This window comes from Cherax quadricarinatus, chromosome 27 (assembly GCF_038502225.1).
Source record: "Cherax quadricarinatus isolate ZL_2023a chromosome 27, ASM3850222v1, whole genome shotgun sequence".
Classification (NCBI taxonomy): domain Eukaryota; kingdom Metazoa; phylum Arthropoda; class Malacostraca; order Decapoda; family Parastacidae; genus Cherax; species Cherax quadricarinatus.
In genome coordinates this window covers 12,160,412-12,184,058 of record NC_091318.1, presented here as the reverse complement: position 1 = coordinate 12,184,058, position 23,647 = coordinate 12,160,412, and the positions used below count along the sequence as shown (strand labels likewise).

Sequence of the window (23,647 nt, the reverse complement as noted above, 5' to 3'; positions counted from 1 at the left end):
AAAGTTAACTTCTTGCACGTACCTACACGACGGTAATTATAACTGTCTTGGTAATCGGGTAATTTTAGATATTAACGTTCACACACTTGATAAGAGAGAGCGCTTTTGGTTAACTCCAAATCTCTATAGTAACCTATATGTAGCAGTCTCCTTAGTGAAGTTCCTTGACGCTGGTGAGGTTAGTTAGTTTAATATGTTTATTATGCACCCCATACCCATCCAGTGGGCGGTAGTCAAAAGATTACAGAGGTACATAATGGGTCCAGGGACTGGACTCCAAAGTTTTGATAGCTGAGCAAGTTACAAAGGTAATGAACTAGATCTGGTCATAATCATGACCAAGTTACAAAGGTAATGAGCTCCAGGTAGAGCTGGTCACACTCATGAATAATTGCAAAGGTAATGAATCATAAACACATTAATCAATGAGCAATTCACACTTCCACACCCGGTCACAACTGTAGTGAGTTATTGGTGCAAATATTGATTGTTGAGACACACACACACACACACACACACACACACACACACACACACACACACACACACACACACACATGCACATATGTGGTAATGCTTTATTTACAGCTAGCAAAGTCAGGGTATTTCTCCAGAATGGTCTGCAATATACCACTGTGGATAAAATACTTAGCCATTTCTTGAACACTTCTGAGTGAGTTGTTTCTAAATTCATTTTATCACACTCCAGTACATAATGACGCAGGGCGTGACAATAATCCATCTGGCAAAGTTTACATTTCGTTTGGTCTACATCTGGTGGTGGTGATTTAACCTGCTGGTGAGGGACTCCAGATCCTGAACAGGCAGAATACCTTAAATTCCACCCCCCCCCCTTCCAGGCGCTGTGGAATCCCTACAGGTATAAGCACCTCTTCAGATAATTTTTACGATGTATTGTAATTGCCTGGACTTAGTGTTGCGAATTTTTATATGCATGCTTTCTAGCGGGATCTTGACTTGTGCAATTAACTTTTTTAAATAGCGATTTAAGTAGCAGAAATTTGATAAATAGTATGAAACTTAAGTTCTGGCTGAAACTAATTTGTACCATAAATTGATACTCTAATGGGGCTCTAAGTACACGGTTATTTGGATGCAGATGACAGTACTTGGGATATAGCATTCGGTTTTCCTGCTGCCTTTAAATATAGCACTACTGGGAAGTGCTTGCTCCATTAGAATGTTAACCCAACATTTTCCAGATGCTCTGTTTTATTAAAGAAAGGGTAGCTTGTTATCTTTGGATAGATCCCTCTCCCCCATCCCCCCGACATCTTCCTCTTTAAGATGGAAGAGTAGGGGTAGCATTTATGCTTTGACGGTATCTTCAACCAGGAAAGAGGTGCTCTTTATTCTAAATTGATCTTTCTCTTGGCGCTCTCCTATGGATTAAATGATTCCATCTCCTACGCTGGGTCATCTTTTCTCTAAATTTGATCAGACTAGGCCCCTACCAACCCATTTTGGGTTCCAAACATTTTATCCCTTAGTTTTATTAAAGAAAAATCTAAATGGTTAGACTACCTCTTGTTTCGGTTCCTGGTATGAAGGACTGGAAAGAGGTGAAAACGAATGTAGCAAACTCCTAATATTGGAGATTTGTTAAAAAGGCGGTCACTTTCTTAAGTCTTTAATTTATCATGCTTTTCTCTTAGTATAATCTAATTAGTTTAATTTAATTACCCAGTTACCTACTTTGTTGCTAAAATAACCAGTTATTAATTCTGATCCTGAGGACTTTATACTCTGGCTGTCCAGTTTATCTAGCGAACACTTGCCAAATTGCCGCATTGGAAAAAAAAAAAAAAAATATTGAAGTCAAACTTCTGGCACTTGAAAATACTACATGGGTTCTAGAAAAATTTTCTAAATTCTTTGGATTACTACTTAAAGTACTGAATAGATTCTACCACAAATAAGCGAATGGTCGCTCTTATGACCCACCAATGGCACTCGACCAGATAATTTACTTAAGCACGTCTTTCAGTGCTCCCATCATAACCTGTACTGGAAACCCCTAGTTTTCCCTAACCGATGTCGTTAAACTGGTTGGCAGAAGCAGACTTAATTATGAAGTTTAATAGTATTTTGCTTCTGCAGAAGCTACATGATCACCACGCCCCGGCAGTGGACTGCGGAGGAGCCTAATAAAGTGTGCCTCTTCACCACTAGTCGTGTACCAGTAGTTATCAAAGTCAATCTCGTGAGCTACAACTATCCCTTCACCCAGGAAAATGTACAAATAACTGAGGCTCTGTTAAATTTCCCTGCAGGTAAGTGGCAAAATCTGTAGGTAGGCAGTTTTAAATTAAACCCAAACAAGGTATATAGTATATTGTGAAACTCGATTCCAGAGTTGAATGTAGGCTGTTCTTAGTGCTTGGTACACAGGCCATAAACCCTCTTTTTAAACTGCACGAGCCGTAGAACTTCTGGAAAACCTTACGGAGAACTGCAGTATTTTTCTAGTTTGTGCATGAAAAATAATTACGTAGGCCTAAAAGTTAATTTCTTTAAAGCATTACTGATTTTGGATCACTGTGCAACCGGGGAAAATGATCTCTTAATTCAAGAGCCCAGTCTCTCCTCCTTCCCCCCCACAATACACCAAACTGCATAGTGGAAGATAGTCGTAATATTCCATTGCACCAAAACTTGTAAAGTTTGTGCGTACGCGTTCATTCCTAGGAATGTATGTATCTATAATTACACATGCATGCATGCATGCATGAAGTATACATTAACTTCATGCTGGCACACGCCTTGGTGTAAACCTGCTCGCGCATACAAATTTACGTACAATATGAAAGTGTAAATATGCACATGCACTTATACTTATAAAACAGCATGTGAATGTATTGTAAAAGTTAATTTAAATGTTCAATCCACTAGTCTTGCTTAAATAACACGCATACGGATATTTGGGCATGAATCTTTAGTCTCGGCTCCCATCAACGCACCATCCTGAAATGTAAAATCAGCCGAAGCCTGAAATTTTGAAGGTCAAATGATCACTTTAATCTTTCGTGAAAATAAAATTAGGGAGTACTCTAAAACTGAGCATAGCACCTGCACCTGTCAGTTGTCCTCGGCACTTCCCCTAGCAACAGCTGGTCACGGTTCAAAATTTTAAACTGATCGGATGAGCAGCTTTGAAATTATGAAAGCTGACATTAGATAACGCACAATGACGGTAACCCTACTAGGGCACCACACCATGCAATATTTTAAGGAAGGTTACTCGGCAGGTGAAATTTTAACCAATTCAAAAATTTATTTTAAAATTCTTTGGAAAAAAAAGTCCATTGATAAATTCTAATTGTTTATAGCCTTGACAAATTTGACAACACGAAAGTGAAACTATTCTGGCCATGAGATGAATTAATCACACAGGCTTATTCCCACCAAGGCAGGGTGGCCCGAAAAAAACTTTCACCATCATTCACTCCATCACTGTCTTGCCAGAAGGGTGCTTTACACTACAGTTTTTAAACTGCAACATTAACACCCCTCCTTCAGAGTGCAGGCACTGTACTTCCCATCTCCAGGACTAGTCCGGCCTGCCGGTTTCCCTGAACCCCTGCATAAATGTTACTTTGCTCACACTCCAACAGCATGTAAAGTATTAAAAACCACTTGTCTCCATTCACTCCTATCAAACACGCTCGCGCATGCCTGCTGGAAGTCAAAGCCCCTCTCGCGCACAACCTCATTTACCCCCTCCCTCCAACCTTTCCTAGGCCGACCCCTACCCTGCCTTCCACTACAGACTGATACTCTCGAAGTCAGTTTCGCTCCATTCTCTCTACTTGTCCGAACCACCTCAACTCTTCCTCAGCCCTGTGGACAACAGTTTTGGTAATCCCGCACCTCCTCCTAACTTCCAAACTACGAATTCTCTGCATTATATTCACACCACACATTGCCCTCAGACATGACATCTCCACTGCCTCCAGCCTTCTCCTCGCTGCAACATTCATCACCCATGCTTCACACCCATATAAGAGCGTTGGTAAAACTATACTCTCATATATTCCCCTCTTGTCCTCCAAGGACAAAGTTCTTTGTCTCCAGAGACTCCTAAGTGCACCACTCGCCCTTTTCCCCTCATCAATTCTGATTCACCTAGTCTTTCAGCGACCCATCCGCTGACACTTCCACTCCCAAATACCTGAATACATTCACCTTCTCCATACTCTCTCCCTCCAATCTGATATCCAATCTTTCATCACCTAATCTTTTTATCCTCATTACCTTACTCTTTCCTGTATTCACTTTTAATTTTCTTTTGCACACCCTACCAAATTCATCCACCAACCTCTGCAGCTTCTCTTCAGAATCTCCCAAGAGCAGTCTCATCAGCAAAGAGCAACTGTGACATCTCCCACTTTGTGATTCTTTATCTTTTAACTCTCGCCTCTTGCCAAGACCCTCGCATTTACTTCTCTTACAACCCCATCTATAAATATATTAAACAACCACGGTGACATCACACATCCTTGTCTAAGGCCTACTTTTACTGGGAAATAATTTCCCTCTTTCCTACATACTCTAACTTGAGCCTCACTATCCTCGTAAAAGCTCTTCACTGCTTTCAGTAACCTACCTCCTACACCATACACCTGCCACATTGGCCCCCCCCCCCTATCCACCCTATCATACGCCTTTTCCAAATCCATAAATGCCACAAAGACCTTTAGCCTTGTCTAAATACTACTGTTCACTTATGTTTCACTGTAAACACCTGGTCCACACATCCCTTTTCTAAAGCCTCCTTGTTCATCTGCTATCATATTCTGTCTTACTCTTAATTCTTTCAATAATAACTCTACCATACAATTTACCAGGTATACTCAACAGACTTATCCCCCTATAATTTTTGCACTCTTTTTGTCCCCTTTGCCTTTATACAAAGGAACTATGCATGCTCTCTGCCAATCCCTAGGTACCTTACCCTTTTCCATACATTTATTAAATAATTGCACCAACCACTCCAAAACTATATCCCCACCTGCTTTTAACATTTCTATCTTTATCCCATCAATCCCCGCTGCCTTACCCCCTTTCATTTTACCTACTACCTCACGAACTTCCCCCACACTCTCAACTGGCTCTTCCTCACTCAAAGATGTTATTCCTCCTTGCCCTATACACGGTCACACCTTCCCAATCTTCATCAACATTTAACAATTCCTCAAAATATTCCCTCCATCTTCCCAATACCTCTAACTCTCCATTTAATAACTCTCCTCTCCTATTTTTAACCGACAAATCCATTTGATCTCTAGGCTTCCTTAACTTGTTAATCTCACTCCAAAACCTTATTTTCAACAAAATTTGTTTATCTCACCCACTTTCTCGTTTGCTCTTTTTACATTGCTTCACTCTTAACCTTTTTCTCCATATACTCTTCCCTCCTTGCATCACTTCTTTGTAAAAACTTCATATGCTAACTTTTTCTCCCTTACTACTCTTTACATCATTCCACCAATCGCTCTTCCTTCCCGCACCCACTTTCCTGTAACCACAAACTTCTGCTGAACACTCTAACACGACATTTTTAAACCTATCCCATACCTCTTCGACCCCATTTCCTATGCTCTTTAGCCCATCTATCCTCCAGTAGCTGTTTATCTTACCCTAACTGCCTCCTCTTTATTTTATAAACCTTCACCTCCCTTCCCTGATGCTTCTATTCTCCTTTTATCCCATCTACCTTTTACTGTGTAGCTACAACTAGAAAGTGGTCTGATATGTTGCCCCTATATCAACATGTACATCCTGAAGTCTACTAAAGTCTTTTATCTACCAATACATAATCCAACAGACTACTGTCATTTCGCCCTACATCATATCTTTTATACTTATCCTCTTTTTCTTAATGTATTACCTATAACTAAACACCTTTCTATACAAAGTTCAAAGGGCTCCCATTATCATTTACACCTGGCACCCCAAACTTGCCTACCACACCCTCTAAAAGTTTCTCCTACTTGAATTACCCATGCAGTATTAGTCCTTAATAAAGTACTAGTCTTAAATTTTATTACTCGACAGTTTAACTTTCCGCCCCTAAAGTGGGCAAAACGGTACATAGCCACTTCAATTTCACTCTCCGTTATCTAATTAGCAAGTATACGCATTAGTCTGTAGTAATGTTTACGATCCAGTTTATGACCAGCATGAAAAATTTTACTCTTTTGCAGGTAAAGGAGCTTGGTGTGAAGAAATAGTTGTGCCAAAAACTACGTACACTAGTGGCATAGTGGAACTGACGGGTCAACTGCACGGGACACACTTCAACCACACTGCCCCTCTCAGCCTTAGACCCATTTCCCCGATGATTTTCATTCAAACTGACAAGTCCCTCTACCTACCAGGCCAGATAGTTCAGTTCAGAATTCTCACACTGTCCGGGCCTTACATGCACATCTCTACCCAAAAGGTAAGAAAGTAAACACTACGTGTACTTCCTATTGTTAGAATTTTATAGCATTTTTCTCTAATTAAAATGCCAAAACCAGAAAATTGCTGTTATTTAAAAGCTTTCACTTTTTGACTAATATCTAACTCGTATCTAACTTGTGATCACTGCATTTGACTACTACAGATACTGGTATCGCCATCGTAAATGTACAAATTTCCGTTTTAAGAGCACGAAGGGCCGGAAGTCTAAATTTAGATTTAATGAATGGGTTCCCTGAAATGACTGGAACTTTTGCTTTTTTTTTTTTTTTTTTTTTTTTTTTTTTTTGTAAAAATTATAACTTTTGTTCCTTTATCAATTAGTGATAGGCATTAATTATCTTAATGCCTATCACTAATTGATTTTAGTAAAACTTAATTTTTTTAAGACTTGTATAAAAGACTTGGCCTATTAAAGATTTAACGTTACTTACCTGGAGTTTATTTGGAGAGGGTTTCGGGGGTCGACGCCCCCGCTGCTCGGTCCGAGACTAGGCCTCATGGTGGATCAGGGTCTGATCATCCAGGCTGTTACTACTGGCCGCACGCAAGCTGACGTACGAACCATAGCCCGGTAGATCAGGTACCGACTAGGTGCCTGTCTAGTGCCTTCTTGAACAGCCAGGGGTCTATTGGTAATCCCCCTTGTGTATGCTGGGAGGAGGTTGAAGTCTTGTGGCCACGGACACTTAGTGTTCTATTTGCTTGTGGCGCCCCTGCTTTTCATCGGGAAAATGTTTCATCTCCTGCCATCTTTCGCTTTCATGGAGATTTTCGTGTGTAGGTTTGGTACCAATACTACCCCCATCCCAAAGACATTCAAAGTGTATCTTTCGCCTGCGTTCCGGGGAATACAGATAAAGGACCTTCAACAGTTCCCAGTAATTTAGGTGTATTATCGTACTTGTGTGCCGCGAAAGTTTTGTACTCTAGGTCTGTAATGCCTGGATAGTGGTGCATACAGCGCCAACTTTAACACAAATTATATACACTACTAATTTGCATTAGTCTTAAATTTAAGTCTTCAGGCTTCACTGTTCTGCATTACCCTCTCCTCACCATTGTCCAGCAGTAGTCTGCAGTCGAAGATTAACCTGTAAAAAAAATCTACTTTAAGTTTTCAAGTGTTGAAAAAACTTATATAAAAGTTTGGACAGTTTACGGGTTAAGGTTTGATATTCTCCCTTATTGGTTAAATCATTCCCTAAGGGTTCTGTTTAAGTCCGTAAATGTTGGACTAGCCTCTTAATTTGAATTCAGGATTCAAAAAAAAAAAATTTACCTTGACCAGTGTAAGCTTTCACCTCGAATCCTGGCCGCCTTTTAGTCTACGTATATATTCATTAAATGCTCACTGCTGAATGACTAGTTTTTATAGGATTAGCATTTTTTTCTTTCTCATATTTACTATGAATCTTGCCCATTGTGGCAAATCTTAGATTATCATATTTTGTCCACTGTAATATCTGATTGCTAACCAGATCCACATGTTCTGCTGCTCTGCCTGTCCTTTATTAAATTTAGTAAATACCATCCACTTTGTACTTTGTGCATTAGTGAAGGGCGAAAGATTGACTTTATCCAGCCTCCCTCTGGGGAAAATTATAAAAAGTGCTAAACAGACAAGGGTCGTGCAATCATCTGGGAAAGCTCATCTTAGACGTGGGAAACTTTAAACTGGATTTACTGACTAGACCTACATGGTAAAAAAAATTCCCCCCTTCCCCCCCCCCCATTTGCGTATGTTTGCTTTTGGCCCAATGTCTATAAGTTTTTCCTACCAAAGGCTAGACCTTTTAGACAAACGAGACTACAATGCATGACCTCGGTATTTAGCTCTAACAATTAACTTATTTGCAGTACTAAGGTGACCTGTAATTCCCCAAAGGTGGAACTTAAACCACCTAGTAACATGTCTGGTAGCTGCTGGACATCTTTTCAGTTGACAGCTGTGCCATACTAGTAGTGCTTCTAACATTTCAAATAAGACTCTTGCAGTTAATAAACCATACCACGGGCGGCAGTTAATTATGTAAGAGCAATCGTGGAGCCTTTGTATGGCTGACCCTACAAGACTGGACTGAAGACTCCAGGCTGAAGGACTGAGTACCTCGCTCTTCTCCATACAACTTTCCGATCTGTATTGGCGAGAAGTTTCTTCAATAAAGATTCCCATGTTGCACAAATGTCTGCAATACAGAAAATATCCTACACACCCTTCCCTCTTAAGTCAAAGCCTGGTATTTCCGGCAGACCATGGGCTTGCGTCCCTTTATCAAAAATCCTTTTTCGAATGTTGCTGGAGGCTCTGGCACACAATTCGCTTGTTGCCAGGTGCTCCAGGCCCTTTACCTGTGTATATATGATGCTGACGAACAATTTAATTTTCCAGTGACTTTCGCTTTGCTACTTCACTAAGATAACTTAAAGGAGAAACGCTGCAGTACGCCTGTTGGCCCATACTAGTCAGGTCCTTCACAAATCTAACCCACTAACAGAATAAGTACTTTATTGTAGATGAATGGTACTAAGTACTACCCAAGCAACAAGTCTCATTGTATTTACTCACGTGAAAGTTCCACTAGTTTCGATAATTTTTGATTTTTTTTTTAATTTAAATTTTTAGTTAAAGTATTCCATCTTTTTTTCTTGGATGAATGCCTTTCTGGGGAAAGGGACTAAAATAGAGGCTAAGAGTACATGGTGCTCGCCTGATGTGCCTTTTCTGTCCAGTAGCAGGTGTACGGTTAGCTTTTCGGAAAAAATCCTACTTTTTGGACGTGTTCGCCCCCTATTTAATCAGGATGTTTAATCAGCAATGTTTAAGCCGCCACTTTGCAGGTACCACTACCAATATGGAAGACTCGTGGCATAAACTTGTACAAGTTTGGTAGTTTAAACTGCAGTTAGGGTATTTTTCTTTTACTTTGAGATTATCCAAGTCTCATCAGTGCTCTTCCGTTGCCTTCTGGTAAGGCACGGTCTAAATACTTTACACTGACACGGTATGCGTAGTTATTTAATTTTTGGCTGCCTTAGTACCAGATTAAAAGCAGCAATAAATAACAAAAAGGCACAATACCGTGACTGGAACGATACACACACACACTCACACACACACACACACACACACACACACACACACACACACACACACACACACACACACACACACCCACCCACACACCCCCACCCACCCCCCCCGCACATAAGAGAAGCTTACGACGTTTCGGTCCGACTTGGACCATTGACAGTCACTCAATGGTCCAAGTCGGACCGAAACGTCGTCGTAAGCTTCTCTTTTATGTGCGGGTTATTTGTGTAAAAGCAGCAATGACTAACCAGTGAGGGGGAGGGGGAAAGGATGAAAAATCTACTAGTTTAAATGCTCTGCCGAGAAAAATAAATTAAACCAAAATTATCTTAATCTAACATTTCCGCAGTACTCTCTCGTGTGGATAACTACTACCTCTGATACCCGCGTAGCACAGTGGCTCAACGTTGACAATTGTAATGGTTTGGTCCATCTCTCGTTTCAACTGGCTGATGAACTTGAGCAGGTACAGTACCCTAGTCTAATTAATCTAAATTATCTTTAGCATTAGTCTTAAAACAAATTAAGTGAATTGCCACCTCTTTTGTAGGGTACATACACAATCCACGTAGAATCTACCGAGAGCAAGAGGACGATGACTTTTAAAGTAGAACAGTACGTTCTGCCACGCTTTGAAGTGACGGTGATGGCCACAAAATACGTTCTGATCACGGATAACCACTTTACAATTAACGTCTGTGCAAGGTAGGACACTGACTTAGTTAATGCAGTGTTAATAAATAAAGCTGGCGCTCATGGCTTTTTTTTTTTTTTTCCCAGATACACGTTTGGTCAACCAGTGAACGGCACGGCGAGGATAGAGGTGAACAATGGGCAAAGTAGACAATGCTTATCAAACGTCACCAAGGAAAACACTGTTAGTCTGACCATAAAATGTCTTCCCATTTTTACATGCAGAAACATTTTTAATTTATTTTAAAATGTATACTGGCAACCCTAGTTGAATTACCTTACACTCCCATTTTAAACTAATACCTTGTAAATTAACTCTAACCTCCCCCCCCCCCTTTTTTTTTAATTCGTTTTGGGAAAATGCACCAAAATATACAGGTCTAGTGTATAGACAGCATAATTTCATTACCCAAATAAAGCAAGCAAACTAAAACTGGTTAAAACGTGGCTCTTTCCGTGAGGAGTTAAACTATCGCCATAAATTGAGGAATTCTTTAAAATGCATAACTATTTAAGCCAAAACTAAACTGGGCTTCCTTGCTTCCATTGTAAGAGTTTAAGTTAATGACTGCAGATACTAAGTGTCAGCGACGGTTCTTTTGCGATGGGCTACTTACCGAGTAACATCTGCCTTTATAGAGGTGGTGCCAGTTTCGAGTAACAGTTTTAGGTATGAATACTTCGCAATCACTATTGCTGCACTTCAAATTCCAGGAAACTCGCAAGTCTTTCTTGCAGCAAAACTACCGCAGCAGTTAGCAGTATTGTACCATCTAAATAGTCTTAGTTTACATAAATTATAGTAAATTGTTTAACATACTGTATTGGACCTCTTTTAGTCTATTTTTCCAGACGTGCATCAAAATCCCCCCCCCCCCCGGTCAGAATGTAAAGGCTGATGGATATTCACTCTTGTAATCTTCAATACATTGAAGCTATTAGCATATTTAAAATGCATGCTTACTGTACACTTAACATTCCCCTCGAATGTTAAATTGAGGGGAAGAGTATGCCTCTATAAATTTAATGTTTCACCTGGTACAGATATTTGAGTGCCAAGATTTCGTGTTCAGTGCGGCTGAATTGCAAGTAATAGACTGCCAGGTGTACACTCTACTAGCAGTGGCCAGGGTCACTGAGGAAGGCACTGGGGTGGAGCTCTCAGGCGAGGCAGTCATAAGTGTCTTCCACACTGAAGTAACTTTCAGATCTGTGAATGAGGATACATACATGAAGCATTACCTTCCATACACCGTCCAGGCAAGTCGCTTTGTCATCAGTTTTTCTTTAAACAAAACTGGCCGCTGAACACTTCTAATTAACCAAAATATTGAAGGCTGTATTCTCCGCTGATCTCGAGAGCTTTCCCAAACTATATAAAGTACGAATTTTGCGAGATCTTTGAAAGTGAAAGTAACACTTAAGCTTAGACAATGTATTTAGTTCATCTCTTCAGGTAAGAGCAGAGCTACCAGACAAATCTGCTGCCTCAGGGGTAGCAGTGGAGCTGTGTGCTTCAAACAAGTGTACAGTGATGGTGGTTCCTGAAGATGGTTTGTTAACAATAGTCCTCCCGTCATACTCGACCAAAAGGCTCTCGGTAAGTACAGCATTTTAAAACTCCTAGTCTCCCAGATAGTAACTAACCCCCCCTTCCCCCGAATGTATGGTGTAGAAATATACCTAGTTGGATGAATCTTATTGTGGCTAGCTGGTCTAGTGGTTAGCGCGACGGGCTGGAGTTTTGAGACTCTATGACCGCGGGTTCAATCCCGGCCGGGGGTATGGTATACAATTAAAGTACGCAGACGAAAAAAACGGAAACATGACCTCCCTCACCCGTGGTTGCAACCTCAACCTCCTGAACCTCTCCCAGATAGATGCCCAATCGTAAATTGGGTAGAGCTCCTCTCCCCCCCCCCCCACCTGCGCCTCAAGCCTCCCCATCGCACTTTGTAAAACCCTCACCCTAACCTTCCTTTAGTCTCGAACCAAAGCCATCACCCGTAACGCTGCCTCACACTCCCTTAGATCCTCCCCTCTGTACAAACCCCGGAACAGCTCATGAACCTGCCTTTATTAATTCCTGTTCACCATTTATATACACCAGTCATATCCCCCCTAATTCTACGCCTTTCTAGAGTGTATATTCAGGGTCCTCGGTCGATAATCATAGGGAAGATTTGATACGTAGGATCAACTTTGTCATCCTCCTTTATAAGTTTTCCAGTGCATTTATATCCATTCTGTAACGGTGACCAGAACTGTGCAGCAAAATCTAATGAGGCCTGCGGACTTCTATTATTTATACTTATATGAAGCCAACGATTTAGTTTTATTGCGAACACTTTTGCGCTCTTGGTTTCAGATTACTACTAACACTCTTACTTTCGCAATCCTTAATATTAAGATCTATATTGTTTGGCATGGTTATTTTCCTGTCCAACATTTAGAACTTTGAATTTGTCTATTAAACTGCATCTGCCACGTCTCCCACCACTGCATCAGTTTATTCAAATCCTCCTGGAGTGCTGTCCTCGTTAGAATGAATTGGAAAGTCTATTTTGGTGTCTGCAAATTCCCCCCCCCCTAGTCTTTTATGTAAATTGTGAACAAGGGGCCCAACACTGACCCCTGAGGAACACCGCTTGTGACTTCCCCTCATTCTGATTTCTCCCCTTTATGCAAACTCTGCTGCCTATTTGTCAACCGTGCCTCTACCCAGGAAAAATTTCTATTCCGTGTGCCTCTGGTTTCCCCCAAGAGCCTCTTGTGTGGAACTATAGAAAGCCTTAAGTCCATATACATTATCGTTCAATACCATGATTTACCTCTTCAAATACCTTGGTGAAAATAAATTCCTAAGACGAACGCCCCTTCGTAAAACCGTGCCGAGATTAATTAATAAATTTCAACCTTTAAGGTTGAGCAATGTATTTTTAGCTAAAAATATTTTGAATAAATCTTAATGAACTGAACTTTTTTTAAAGGTACTTTGGCAAATATTTAACTGATGCTGCTCCGTCTCCCTTAAAACTGAAGAATTTAGATGACCTACAAAAGAACTATATACATATCCCCTCAATGAAGCATCCTTGATGCTGCTGAGGGGCTCTTGATATAGGGAATTGGATCTGTGCTCCAGTTCCTTGAATTAAACCTGAATACCTTCTACAGGCGCTGTATAATCCTACGGGTTTAGCGCTTTCCCCTTGATTATAATGTACCTATTTTAAACGATCACTTTTTAGTAGCCTTAATTGTTATTGATCTGAAAGGTGTGCAGGCGTTGGAAAAGCTTGCACAAAAGTTTTATTAACGTTTTACCTCGTACCCCTCGATGTAATTATCCAGATGAAAGCTTTGGACTGTCGTGCCGGCATGGATGAAGGCACCTTCTACAAGGCCATTGAACATTACTACTCTCCTTCGAACTCTTCCCTTCTAATCAGTGCACCAGATGGTCAATTGCCCTGTGCTGATGGTCATCCTAGGCAACATATGCTCACACTGTGGTATTCTGCATCCCAGCCTACAGCAGAAATCCACCTACAGGCAAGGCTCCCCCCCCCCTTATTTTTAAATTATGAATGTAGTGGTACACATCCACAATTTATTACTGCTTTTGATATAGAACTAAGAGATAATGGACCATTACCCATAGCTTTATTTTTCTAGATAATTAGCTTTTTCCAGCCATGGTATTTATTAAGATTGTGTGGACAGGTGGTATCGCGTGGACAGATCCAATACTGGCAAGTTAAAGAATACCATCTAGTGGAAGAGGAGCTGCCTGTTAGAATGGAGAGCCTCGTGGATGATCTTCCCCATCCCCCAAGCGAGATTATAAGAGGCTTCCTAAGTATTGCTATTGATCTACCTCCAATGGTTTCTCCAACTGCCATGGTTAGCCATCGTACAAAACTGTTTACCATGGCCGTGAGAATATTCATGAACCAGTAACTCTTATTCCCAATGGGTACAGCCAAGAATGTTTTCCTATCAGCTTAAAATATTTTACTGAAACTTCTACCTGTCCCTTAAACAGTGTGAACTACATTTTTTAATGGATTAATCTTTCAAGTTAAGGCTTTATGTATAAATCTGCCAACACAAGATCAGTCTGATAATAGGACAATGCCCCTTCAGGTCTGCATAAATTATGGAGCTAGTGTACTGGAAGGTTCATGGTATTCGGGATTAATTTATCTCCCTCAAATTTGCAAATACCACTTCATACCTTTGTAACTTGTCATGATTGTGACCAGACTTACCTGGAGTTCATTACCTTTGTAAATTGTGAGTTCATTGCCTCTGTAACTTGCTCAGCTATCAAAACTTTGGAGTCCAGTCCCTGGACCAATTGTGTACCTCTGTAATCTTTTGACTACCGCCCACAGGATGGGTATGGGGTGCATAATAAACATTAAACTAACTAACCAGTTATCACGCTTAACTAGTATTAAATTTTGCTCTGAAAAAAAAAATAAGACTAATGGTTTAGTGAAATTCATAATTCTTGCAGTTGAACGTTTTACCAAAAAAAAAAATTAGCTTCATAACGTACACCTTGTGCTAAGGTCTAGCATTAAACTATTTTCTAAAAATCCAAGTATGGCGATTACTTAACTAGAAAGATACATCCATATAGACAGGCTTTAACTTCCACGCCATTTTTTTAGTTGTATTAACGGTACTGTGATTAAAACCAAATGCAGCTAGTGAAAGTTGACTTGTCTTTTGTAATTGTGCAGGTGATAGCTTGGTACACAAGGATGGACGGAGAAGTGGTTTCTGACGCACGGGAACTCAAAATTGAAAAATGTTTGGCTTACCCTGTCGCTCTGACTTGGCAGGTGCCACAAGTTCAACCCGGTGACCTCACAATGTTTACTCTATCCGCTGAACCTAATTCTTTGTGCAGTCTGGGTGAGTTCGGTGCCCCATCAATATAACTTTTAAGTTAATGTACACAGTACTAGTGAGCCAAAATATATCTAGATTTAATTAAATTGTTTACGTGCTGCTAATTTAATTTTAACTATTTTCAGCTAAATGAAGTTTTCATGTGAAAAGGTTTAATGCTTTTTCTACAGGTGTTGTAGACAAAAGCACCGAACTGCTGTCGGATGCACCAGACCCCATCACATTGGATACATTATTTAGCTACGTTGAAAACTTCAAAATATATCCTTGGCTCAACAGCCAAGTTAATGACTACGAATATTGTAGGAAACAATTGGAAGGAACGTCTTACCTTCCTACGAAAGGTAATTTTTAGTCGGTTTAAACAGGTGTGGCATGTCTTGCTTAAATAAACTATCATGCTGGCTAAAATTATTTGAGCAGAGGCCCCCCTCCCGAACTATAGATAAGTCGCTGGTGCGCTACTTTCACACAATCCTTAACTAATCTGAGGTAGATTTAGTGGCTTTGGAGAATACAGAATCTTTCACTGATAGATTATGTAAATACTATGGGTGTTGGCATGTTTAAGGATTTTTTTTCCTTTGGTATTAAATTTGAGGGCTTGCACAATGAAATAGCTAGTAATTAATGTATAAAACACAAAGGGCAAAAGAGTGATAATGGATGAAGACTAGACCTTGAGTACCTAGTAAAGAAAGTTAGTGGATTGTCACTATAATGTACTATAATTTTTTCACGAGCCTTGTATTCTAGGTCATGTACAGATCTTCAGTCAGGACTCTCAACAGTCTGCTGTTTGCAGAAAGTTTTCTGATGAATAATTAATCTCTAATTTTTAGTACCCGTTTGCTTGTTAATGTATTGATAAAAAAAAAAAATTCCAACTTAGATTACAGAGCAAGTTTGGTAAAAAAGAAAAGTTCATTGGTAACAGAATGAGCCAGATTAGCTTGGTTTGCATCACTGATCTTAAGTTCTAGATTCTAAAGATGTTAGTTCTAATACCTAAGAATTAAATGTTTTGTGTACCTTGTTGCTTCCCATCAATAAGTGGGAAAATTTCTTCCAGATGGAGAAGAGAATTTATTTCCGCGGTTTCCATTCCCAGTCTACTATACAAATTATGTGGATGCCCTTAAGATGTTCGATGTAAGTATTTAAAGATTCAAGTTTAATATAAAAAGGCATAATCGGCTCATCAGTCACTGAAGTTATTACCATAATTTATTTCAGGAATCTGGACTCTACGTCTTCACAGATTTGAAGATTGAAACAAGACCATGTGAAAAGGAAGGTATGTCTTTTTTCCATTAATGATTCATACCATTAACTTCGTGTTGGCGAAGTAGATTGCAAAATATTTAAAAATTTCAAAAATTTATCTAAAAAGCTTTATGCTTTTTAACTGCTCCCAACTTTGAAGAGTACATTTATGAAGCAATTTAAAATTTAAAGCAATAACTTGTATCTATAATCTAAACATTAAATTGTCGGTTCTTTAAATTTAATATCGTGATTGGTTGTCATTAAATTTAAATAGGTAATATTAAATGATCGCTAAGCCTATAGGTTCTCAATCCTGGGAATGGGAGATAGTTCTATGAAATATTCATTTAAAGCTCTTCCCTCCTTCCCCAGAATAAAGGAACCTCCTTTCAGGGAACTTAGACTAAATCATATCTAGCACACGAGATTAATACCAGATATGCATGACCTGAAATGTATCCAGATTATTGGTAATTGCATTATAACTAATGAATAAGCACTACACCCACAAGGATAATTATTGGTTGAAATTTGAAAATGTGAAACTATACTTCGAAACTGATTAAATACCCCAATTTAAGTTGGAGTAACTTCCTAATTTTTTATTTTCTATAGCGCGACAGCCAATCAGGTTCTTCGCAGACGCTAGACCCGACGTGGCAGCAAACTTGTTAGCACAAACTAGCAAGTCCATCCAGGAGAGCAGCCAGGGCCCAGTTACTCCTAGAACAAACTTCCCAGAGACCTGGTTGTGGAGCCTTATCTTGCAACCGTCAGTATATATACAATCTTTGCTCTTCCCCCAAGTTTCTCTGCATTACATAAATTTCAGTACTCCATTGGTTACAAGTTGGTCACTAATGTATAAAACTGGTATAATTACAGGTTGTCGGGAGTGACTGAGCAGCATCTAAAAGTACCAGATACCATAACTGACTGGGTTGGTAAGGCAGTGTGTGTTCACCCTGAAAAAGGCGTGGGTATATCTCGAAACTCTTCCCTAGTCACCTTCACTCCTTTCTTCCTAGACCTCACACTGCCGCCTTCAGTCAAACGTGGAGAAATCCTCCCCGTGAAGATATCGCTTTTCAATTACCTGGATCGCCATTTGCCTGTATGTTTATGCTGAATCTCAATGCCAGAGTTTGCATTTTGTTCGTTGCGCTCTGGCTCTTAAATGAGGTAGTTGTAGCACGTGAAGTGGCAGTAGCCCATGCTTTCCCCCTACTCTTCCTTTAACACTGTAGTCTATGCTCTAAGGATAGAGGCCTCCTTTGAGAATGGCCCCCCCCCTCTCCCTTCCGATACTTTTAATTTGCTTGCCTAATTTAGAAAACCATCAACTGTGGCTTTCCCATGCCTTCCAAAATTGCCAGCTTTTAAGGCTCTCCCGTAATTGTAAGTTTTTTTTAAATTATTTTAAATTGATAATTTTAGTATGTTTAGAGTTTTAGTTTTGTTAATTGTTACATACCTCTAAAGGGGGTACCGTTTTTAAGTACCTTACTTTTCCACCCCTTTCAGAAGTTTATCATAGCTCGTTCAGTTGGCTACAGATTTTAAACTTTTGCAGTAACAAGGTCTAAGTTCCTGGAGCACTCGGCATGTTCACGTGCACTAAGACCCAAGTTGTTGAAAGCTTTCAATTTTGGACTGCTGATAACTTTCAAAGTCCTCACTGAAGTAGGTTGAAACATTCGCAAGTCATTCAAATGTGTAGGTGCATAAATGAAACTTTTTCTGAAAGGCTTCAGTATTTAATGGCTGATGAATCTTGGGTCCAGAATATTACCTATTTTGGGTGAGCGGAAATCTTGGTAAGAACTTTGGAATCCATGCCATAACTGGAGAAAGTCTGATACTTCATAATTTCATCACTGTATCAGCAAGAATGAAAGGTTCTTGCTGCCGGTGGGTTGCATGTCCAACTTGATGCATTTTTCCAGTAGCTTAAAAAAAATTAGATTCGTTCTATAAGAATGCCCCATACATTACCAGGTACAGATTCTGAAATTAACTTTGAATCATGTCTGATTAATATACATGCCTTTGCTGTTGAGCTTGGTATGTACCATTGCTGGACCTTTATTAAAATGTTACTTTATGCCGTTAATTTAAATTTCAAAGCTTCAGGAAACGCATCTTCTGTTAATCTTCAAAACCTAAATGTTCCTTTATCTTAAGCAAATTTAAGATTGTAAAGTACTTTGAATAAAGTAAGTTATCTTTTGACTAGTTTAACGAGGGGGGGAAACTTCGTTTTCATAACTGTCAAACTACTTTATTTTCTCATCTTTTCTCATTTCATTGGCTTTAAGATTCGTGGTACTACTTGAATGCGTAGGTGTCTTATGCACACTGCTATATAGACCATTCTCAAATTGTTGATGGGTAGAGACTGGGCTTTGATAGCCTTCAGAATTTACACTTTTATCCACCTAGTTGATATATTTAATGGTATAGGTGGCCCCCCTCCCTTCCGTCTGAATGCTATAGTACTTTAGTACTTTACCACGTTTCATTATTTTTACCTTTATACTGTTAAGGGGCTAGTCAAAAAAATTTGCTTTAATACCGATTAGTCCTCTTGTAATTTTGAAAGAGGATATCCTTAGCATTGTTAGCTACAGGAGCTAGATAGTATCCCTCGAGGTCTAATTGAGAAAATTGGCTTTGCCCATTAAATCCATTAGGGCTCCTATGCCACGGGCGCTGTTTGACCTTATCCCCATCCCCTACGTCTTAGCGCTTTCCTCTAATTAAAAAATTTAAACTGTATAAAACCTAAATGGTTAATTTTCTTAGGAAGTGAATACAGTTTTCTGCTACGGCACATTTTGTTGTATTGTGCAATAGCTGGAAAATGTATTGGGTAGCTTTAAACTTACTACTGTTTATTTTCTATAAGGAAAGTGGCTTGGCTGTAGAAATTTAGTACCATTAATCAAAATAGCGTCTAAAGTCTAATTTGAATATTTGGTAATTTTCGTTGATCAAAGTAACTGTTCTTAGACTCCTAAAAGGTTGTGCTCAACAAACCAGTGTGCAAAATTTGCAAGTTGTGTACTAAGCTAGCACAGCTTCCTGTAAGTTTTTTTTTTTTTTCTCTCTCTCAACTGGGAGAAAATAGATTTTGTCTACTGAGATTACCTTCAACCCTTCAAAGCTTTTTTTTCTCGGTAAAACTCCCCAGCAGCTTAAAGCTTAATGTACTTGCGTAGTTTATGGTAATGGTTTTTGGCTTGACAACTATGAATAGGATCCAAGCTGTATAATCTTTTTAAACTTCATTAGTTTCAAAAATGCATTATAAACTCGTGCCTCACAATTCCTTGAAGCACAAGGTACTGGTGTTAGGTAATACGGGATACCTTTCAGCTCGTGCAACGACCGATGTAAACCTAGTTACAAATGTTAGTAAGAGTCCTGTCCTAAGCTATACTTGATTTTTTGTAAATATCCGTGCTACCAAATTTGCTGGCGACTTGGGTGTGTGTTTTTTTTTTTTTTTTTTTTTTTTTTTTTTTTTTTTTTTTTTTTTTTTTTTTTTTTTTTTTTTTTTTTTTTTTGTTCTCTCTAATGCATGAACCATACGAAGTTTAAGCGGTGAAAAATTTTAATTGCAAAACGCCATTGGTGATGGTTAAAATTTAATGTCTACAGTATGATTTATAATAATCTTTAGGTGACTGTGACACTGCAGGAAAGTTCAGACTACAAAATCCTGGAACCAATTAACTATGGATTACCTGGACGAGTGACTGCCTGTGTGGCGGCGAAGGATAAAGTTGTAAACACTGTGAAGATAGACTTCCTTGTACTAGGTGATGTAAACATCACCGTGTTTGCTTCTGTAGACCACGCCAGTGTTCTGCCTTGTGGAGGACAACTTAACACCAGTAGAAGGTAATGAGAGAATAATACTACTTAAGCAAATTTGACACTTGCTGAACTCGTGATAACTATATATTTTTTTTTTTTCCAGTGATGCTTTAATTAAGGCCATGAAAGTAGAAGCAGAGGGCTTTCCAAAAGAAAAGACTTGGAATAAATACGCCTGTCCAAAAGGTTGGTGAGACTACTGGCTCTTTAATTTTTTTAAATCTTCTAAAAAGTAAATCTTAATCTTCAATTTGATCTTAAACTGGGTAGAAAGTGCAAATTGTGACTCATGAGCCAAGATAGTGGAACTAGGGCAAGTTTACCCCTCCACCCCCCCTTTTTTTTTATTAATGGTGATCAGCGGTGGTGATTATTGGTGGTATTTTAACCAGCTTTAATAGTTAATGTGGTTAAAGAAATTCTTCATAGGTTTAGCTTGTTAGTGGGGAGGTGGCGGGGGTAAGTCACCCGAAGAACTTAGTGTCTGGCGAAGGGTGACTTGGCAGGCAATAGTAGTTGGTTCATTTCTCTCCCCCTCCCCCCCCTGATATTTTCAAATTCCTTCAATTATTCTCCCAAATATCTAGTAACATTGCTTCAGTGTGATTCCTATTTTTTTTTTTCCTCCCCCAGAGTTGGCCGCTGAAGATTCACTAGAACAGTGGGAAATAGCTCCACCATCAGTTACTGTCCCAGGTTCGGAAAGAGCCTGGGTATCTGTAGTAGGAGACCTCTTAGGTCAAACACTAGAGGTGACTATTTCTGTATAAAGATTTTTCATAGTAACTTAAATGAAGTATTTGAGAGTTAAGCTCATAAATACTTCTCGCAAAGGGTTTAACTCTTCCCTCCTTACCAAAGGCGAAAGTTTAAATAGTTAGTCTTACTGGTAAAAAAAAAAATTGTGCCGCCAATCTCTTGAGCTAGTTTCCTAGTTGGAGGATTTTCACGGTACACAAGTACGATAGAGAACTTAAATTACTGATAAGTTGAAGTCCGTCGATTTATTCCCTGGAACGCAAGCGAGAAAGATGCATAATATATTTGAAAATCCTAGAGGGAGGAGTACTAAACTTGTACACGGAAATCACTTCTTACTAAAGCAAGATGCCAGGAAATGCAAGATTTCCCTAACGGAAAACTGAGGGAGGGGGGGGGGGCGCCACGTGTACACTGATCATAAAAGTGTCGGGGGCCCCAAGACTAACTGCCTCCCAGCATACGCGAGGGGGATTACCATACTCTTGGCTGTCTTCAAGAAGGCACTGGCCAGGCACCTACAGTAAATGCCTGATCAGCCTGGCTGTGGTTTATAGGTCAGTTTACCTCTTCGAGGGGGGGCTCCTTGGCGTGGTGAAGTCTCTTGGTCTGAGGAATTAGACCTGTCGGTCTTCTTCCTCAGAGCGAACCTAATTACCCCCCAATCTCGCCTCCCCTATCCCATCCTCCCCTTTCCTCCTCCTCCTCCCCCACCCCTCCCTTTTGCCCTTCCTCTTTTCGGCCTTTGGGATTTCTCCCACAGGCACGCTAGTTCCTAGGTAGGGGAAAGGATACCGGGGTCCATCCCATTCCGTCGAGGTTCTTGGCGGTGGCGTAGTTTGCCGTGAATCTGGATCGCCTGGGGATGTCCCGATCCCTCTCCGGTATCCCGGAGTAGCTTTGGGTGTCTTTCGGGCGACTGGTGTATCTCTGGAAGCCACCTTTCGGATTCCGGGGGTGGTGGCCGAAGGAGGTATGCTTTGTGGCGGATATCCGGCCGCCCTCTTTTGTCCACCGAGGTAGCTCGGCAGATGTGAGGTTGCTATCCCGGATTGTTAGTTTACTAGCATGATGGGTAGGGTATGGCACGGGTTCCATGCTGCATCTGCGCTACTTGCGGTACTGAGGTCCTCTTGGGTGCGGAGGGAGATTTCTGGCCCTTTCATTCCTCCTAGGAACTATCCCTCCCCGGTCCCCCCTTTTTTCTTTATTTTCTTTTTGTTTTTAAGAAAAAAAAGAAAGTAACCTAACCATGGCAGCCCTAGTCCATGAACCTCCTACCCCCGGGCCCCTTCTTGATACCGCACCCCGTTCTGACCCCGCCTCATCTTTGGACCACTCTTCAGACACTCCTCATGCCTCTGTACCTCTTGCCGGTGCCGTTTCCACACCTGCTTCAGGTACTGAGGCCTCGACTGACTCCTTCGATTTATTGGACCTTCACTCTCCTCTGACTATGCTTCCGGCCTCTCCCTCTACGGTGCGGCAATTTTCAAATCGCCGACCCATTCCACGTAGGACCAACTCTGGTCCCACGCCTAAATGCCAACGACAGTTACCTGCTGATGATACTTCTCCACCTTCTCGTTCTTCTCAAACGATCGACACGTCCTTCACTACCTTTCCACGCTCGGTTTCAGACTGAACAATGGACTAAATTCTTCACTTTACGACAGACTTCCTCTACTGCCTATCTTTCTGACCACAGTAACGCCATGTTGGTAAAGATATTTCTTTTCATGCTCTTAAGAGCGGTACGCGCATCACCGTACAGAATGCTACCCAGGCTCATGAGCTCTCTAGTCTTTCCCATATCGATACTGTTCCTGTCACTCTTGAAAAACATCATTCCCTCAATTCTTGTAGTGGTAGTCATTCTGCCCCATACCATAGTTCAACAAAATTTCCAGACGTGTGGCACTGACATTCTTGAACAGCTGGAACTCCAAGATCTCCAATCCTCAAGGTAGACACTTATGTTCTTCCTGCCCGTGGGCAGAGACGATACCCTAGCAATGTGGCTCGTTTAACTTTTGACAGCCGAGAACTCCCATCAGTTTATATAGCAGGACATCGGTTACAAGTCCGAAAGGTGATCCCTACACTGCAACAGTGTAGAAATTGCTGGCGATTTGGCCATCCAGCGAAATATTGCAGATATATCGCCGAATGCCCAGTCTGTGGTGCCGATGACCATTCTCATACGTCTTGCAATCGATCTCCCTCTTGCCTTAACTGTCATGAGGCTCACCCTTCGTACTCTCGCCATTGTCAAGTCTATTTAAACGAGCGGGAAATCCGTTACCTCAGACAGAAGGTCTCCCTTATGCCATGGCAGTTTCTCATCTCCACCTCCGAGGGAGACTCCCACGTGTTTCTTATTCCCATGTTTCAAAACGTCCCCCCCCCCCCACTTCTGGTATCCCATCTTCTACACCCACCTCTGTGGTTACCTCTCCCATACCTCTTCAAGGGGGGCTCCTTGGCGTGGTGAAGAGGCTCTTGGTCTGAGGAATTAGACCTATCGGTCTTCTTCCT

At 40.6% G+C, this 23,647-nt stretch overlaps 1 protein-coding gene across 1 annotated transcript in view; it reads left to right on the top strand.

Annotated features, from left to right (window-relative positions):
- Positions 1 to 23,647, top strand: part of LOC128691218 (alpha-1-inhibitor 3-like) — a 41,921-nt gene that overhangs the window by 1,718 nt on the left and 16,556 nt on the right. The window contains exons 2-19 of the mRNA XM_053780087.2: positions 2,122 to 2,294; positions 6,228 to 6,466; positions 9,930 to 10,046; positions 10,131 to 10,285; positions 10,361 to 10,457; positions 11,318 to 11,533; positions 11,730 to 11,873; positions 13,628 to 13,828; positions 14,000 to 14,179; positions 15,028 to 15,202; positions 15,370 to 15,543; positions 16,272 to 16,351; positions 16,436 to 16,496; positions 17,084 to 17,240; positions 17,354 to 17,582; positions 20,154 to 20,374; positions 20,454 to 20,536; positions 20,984 to 21,102. Of these exons, the coding sequence (XP_053636062.2) occupies positions 2,122 to 2,294; positions 6,228 to 6,466; positions 9,930 to 10,046; positions 10,131 to 10,285; positions 10,361 to 10,457; positions 11,318 to 11,533; positions 11,730 to 11,873; positions 13,628 to 13,828; positions 14,000 to 14,179; positions 15,028 to 15,202; positions 15,370 to 15,543; positions 16,272 to 16,351; positions 16,436 to 16,496; positions 17,084 to 17,240; positions 17,354 to 17,582; positions 20,154 to 20,374; positions 20,454 to 20,536; positions 20,984 to 21,102 (2,821 nt within the window). The remainder of the gene's footprint in view (positions 1 to 2,121; positions 2,295 to 6,227; positions 6,467 to 9,929; positions 10,047 to 10,130; positions 10,286 to 10,360; positions 10,458 to 11,317; positions 11,534 to 11,729; positions 11,874 to 13,627; positions 13,829 to 13,999; positions 14,180 to 15,027; positions 15,203 to 15,369; positions 15,544 to 16,271; positions 16,352 to 16,435; positions 16,497 to 17,083; positions 17,241 to 17,353; positions 17,583 to 20,153; positions 20,375 to 20,453; positions 20,537 to 20,983; positions 21,103 to 23,647) is intronic.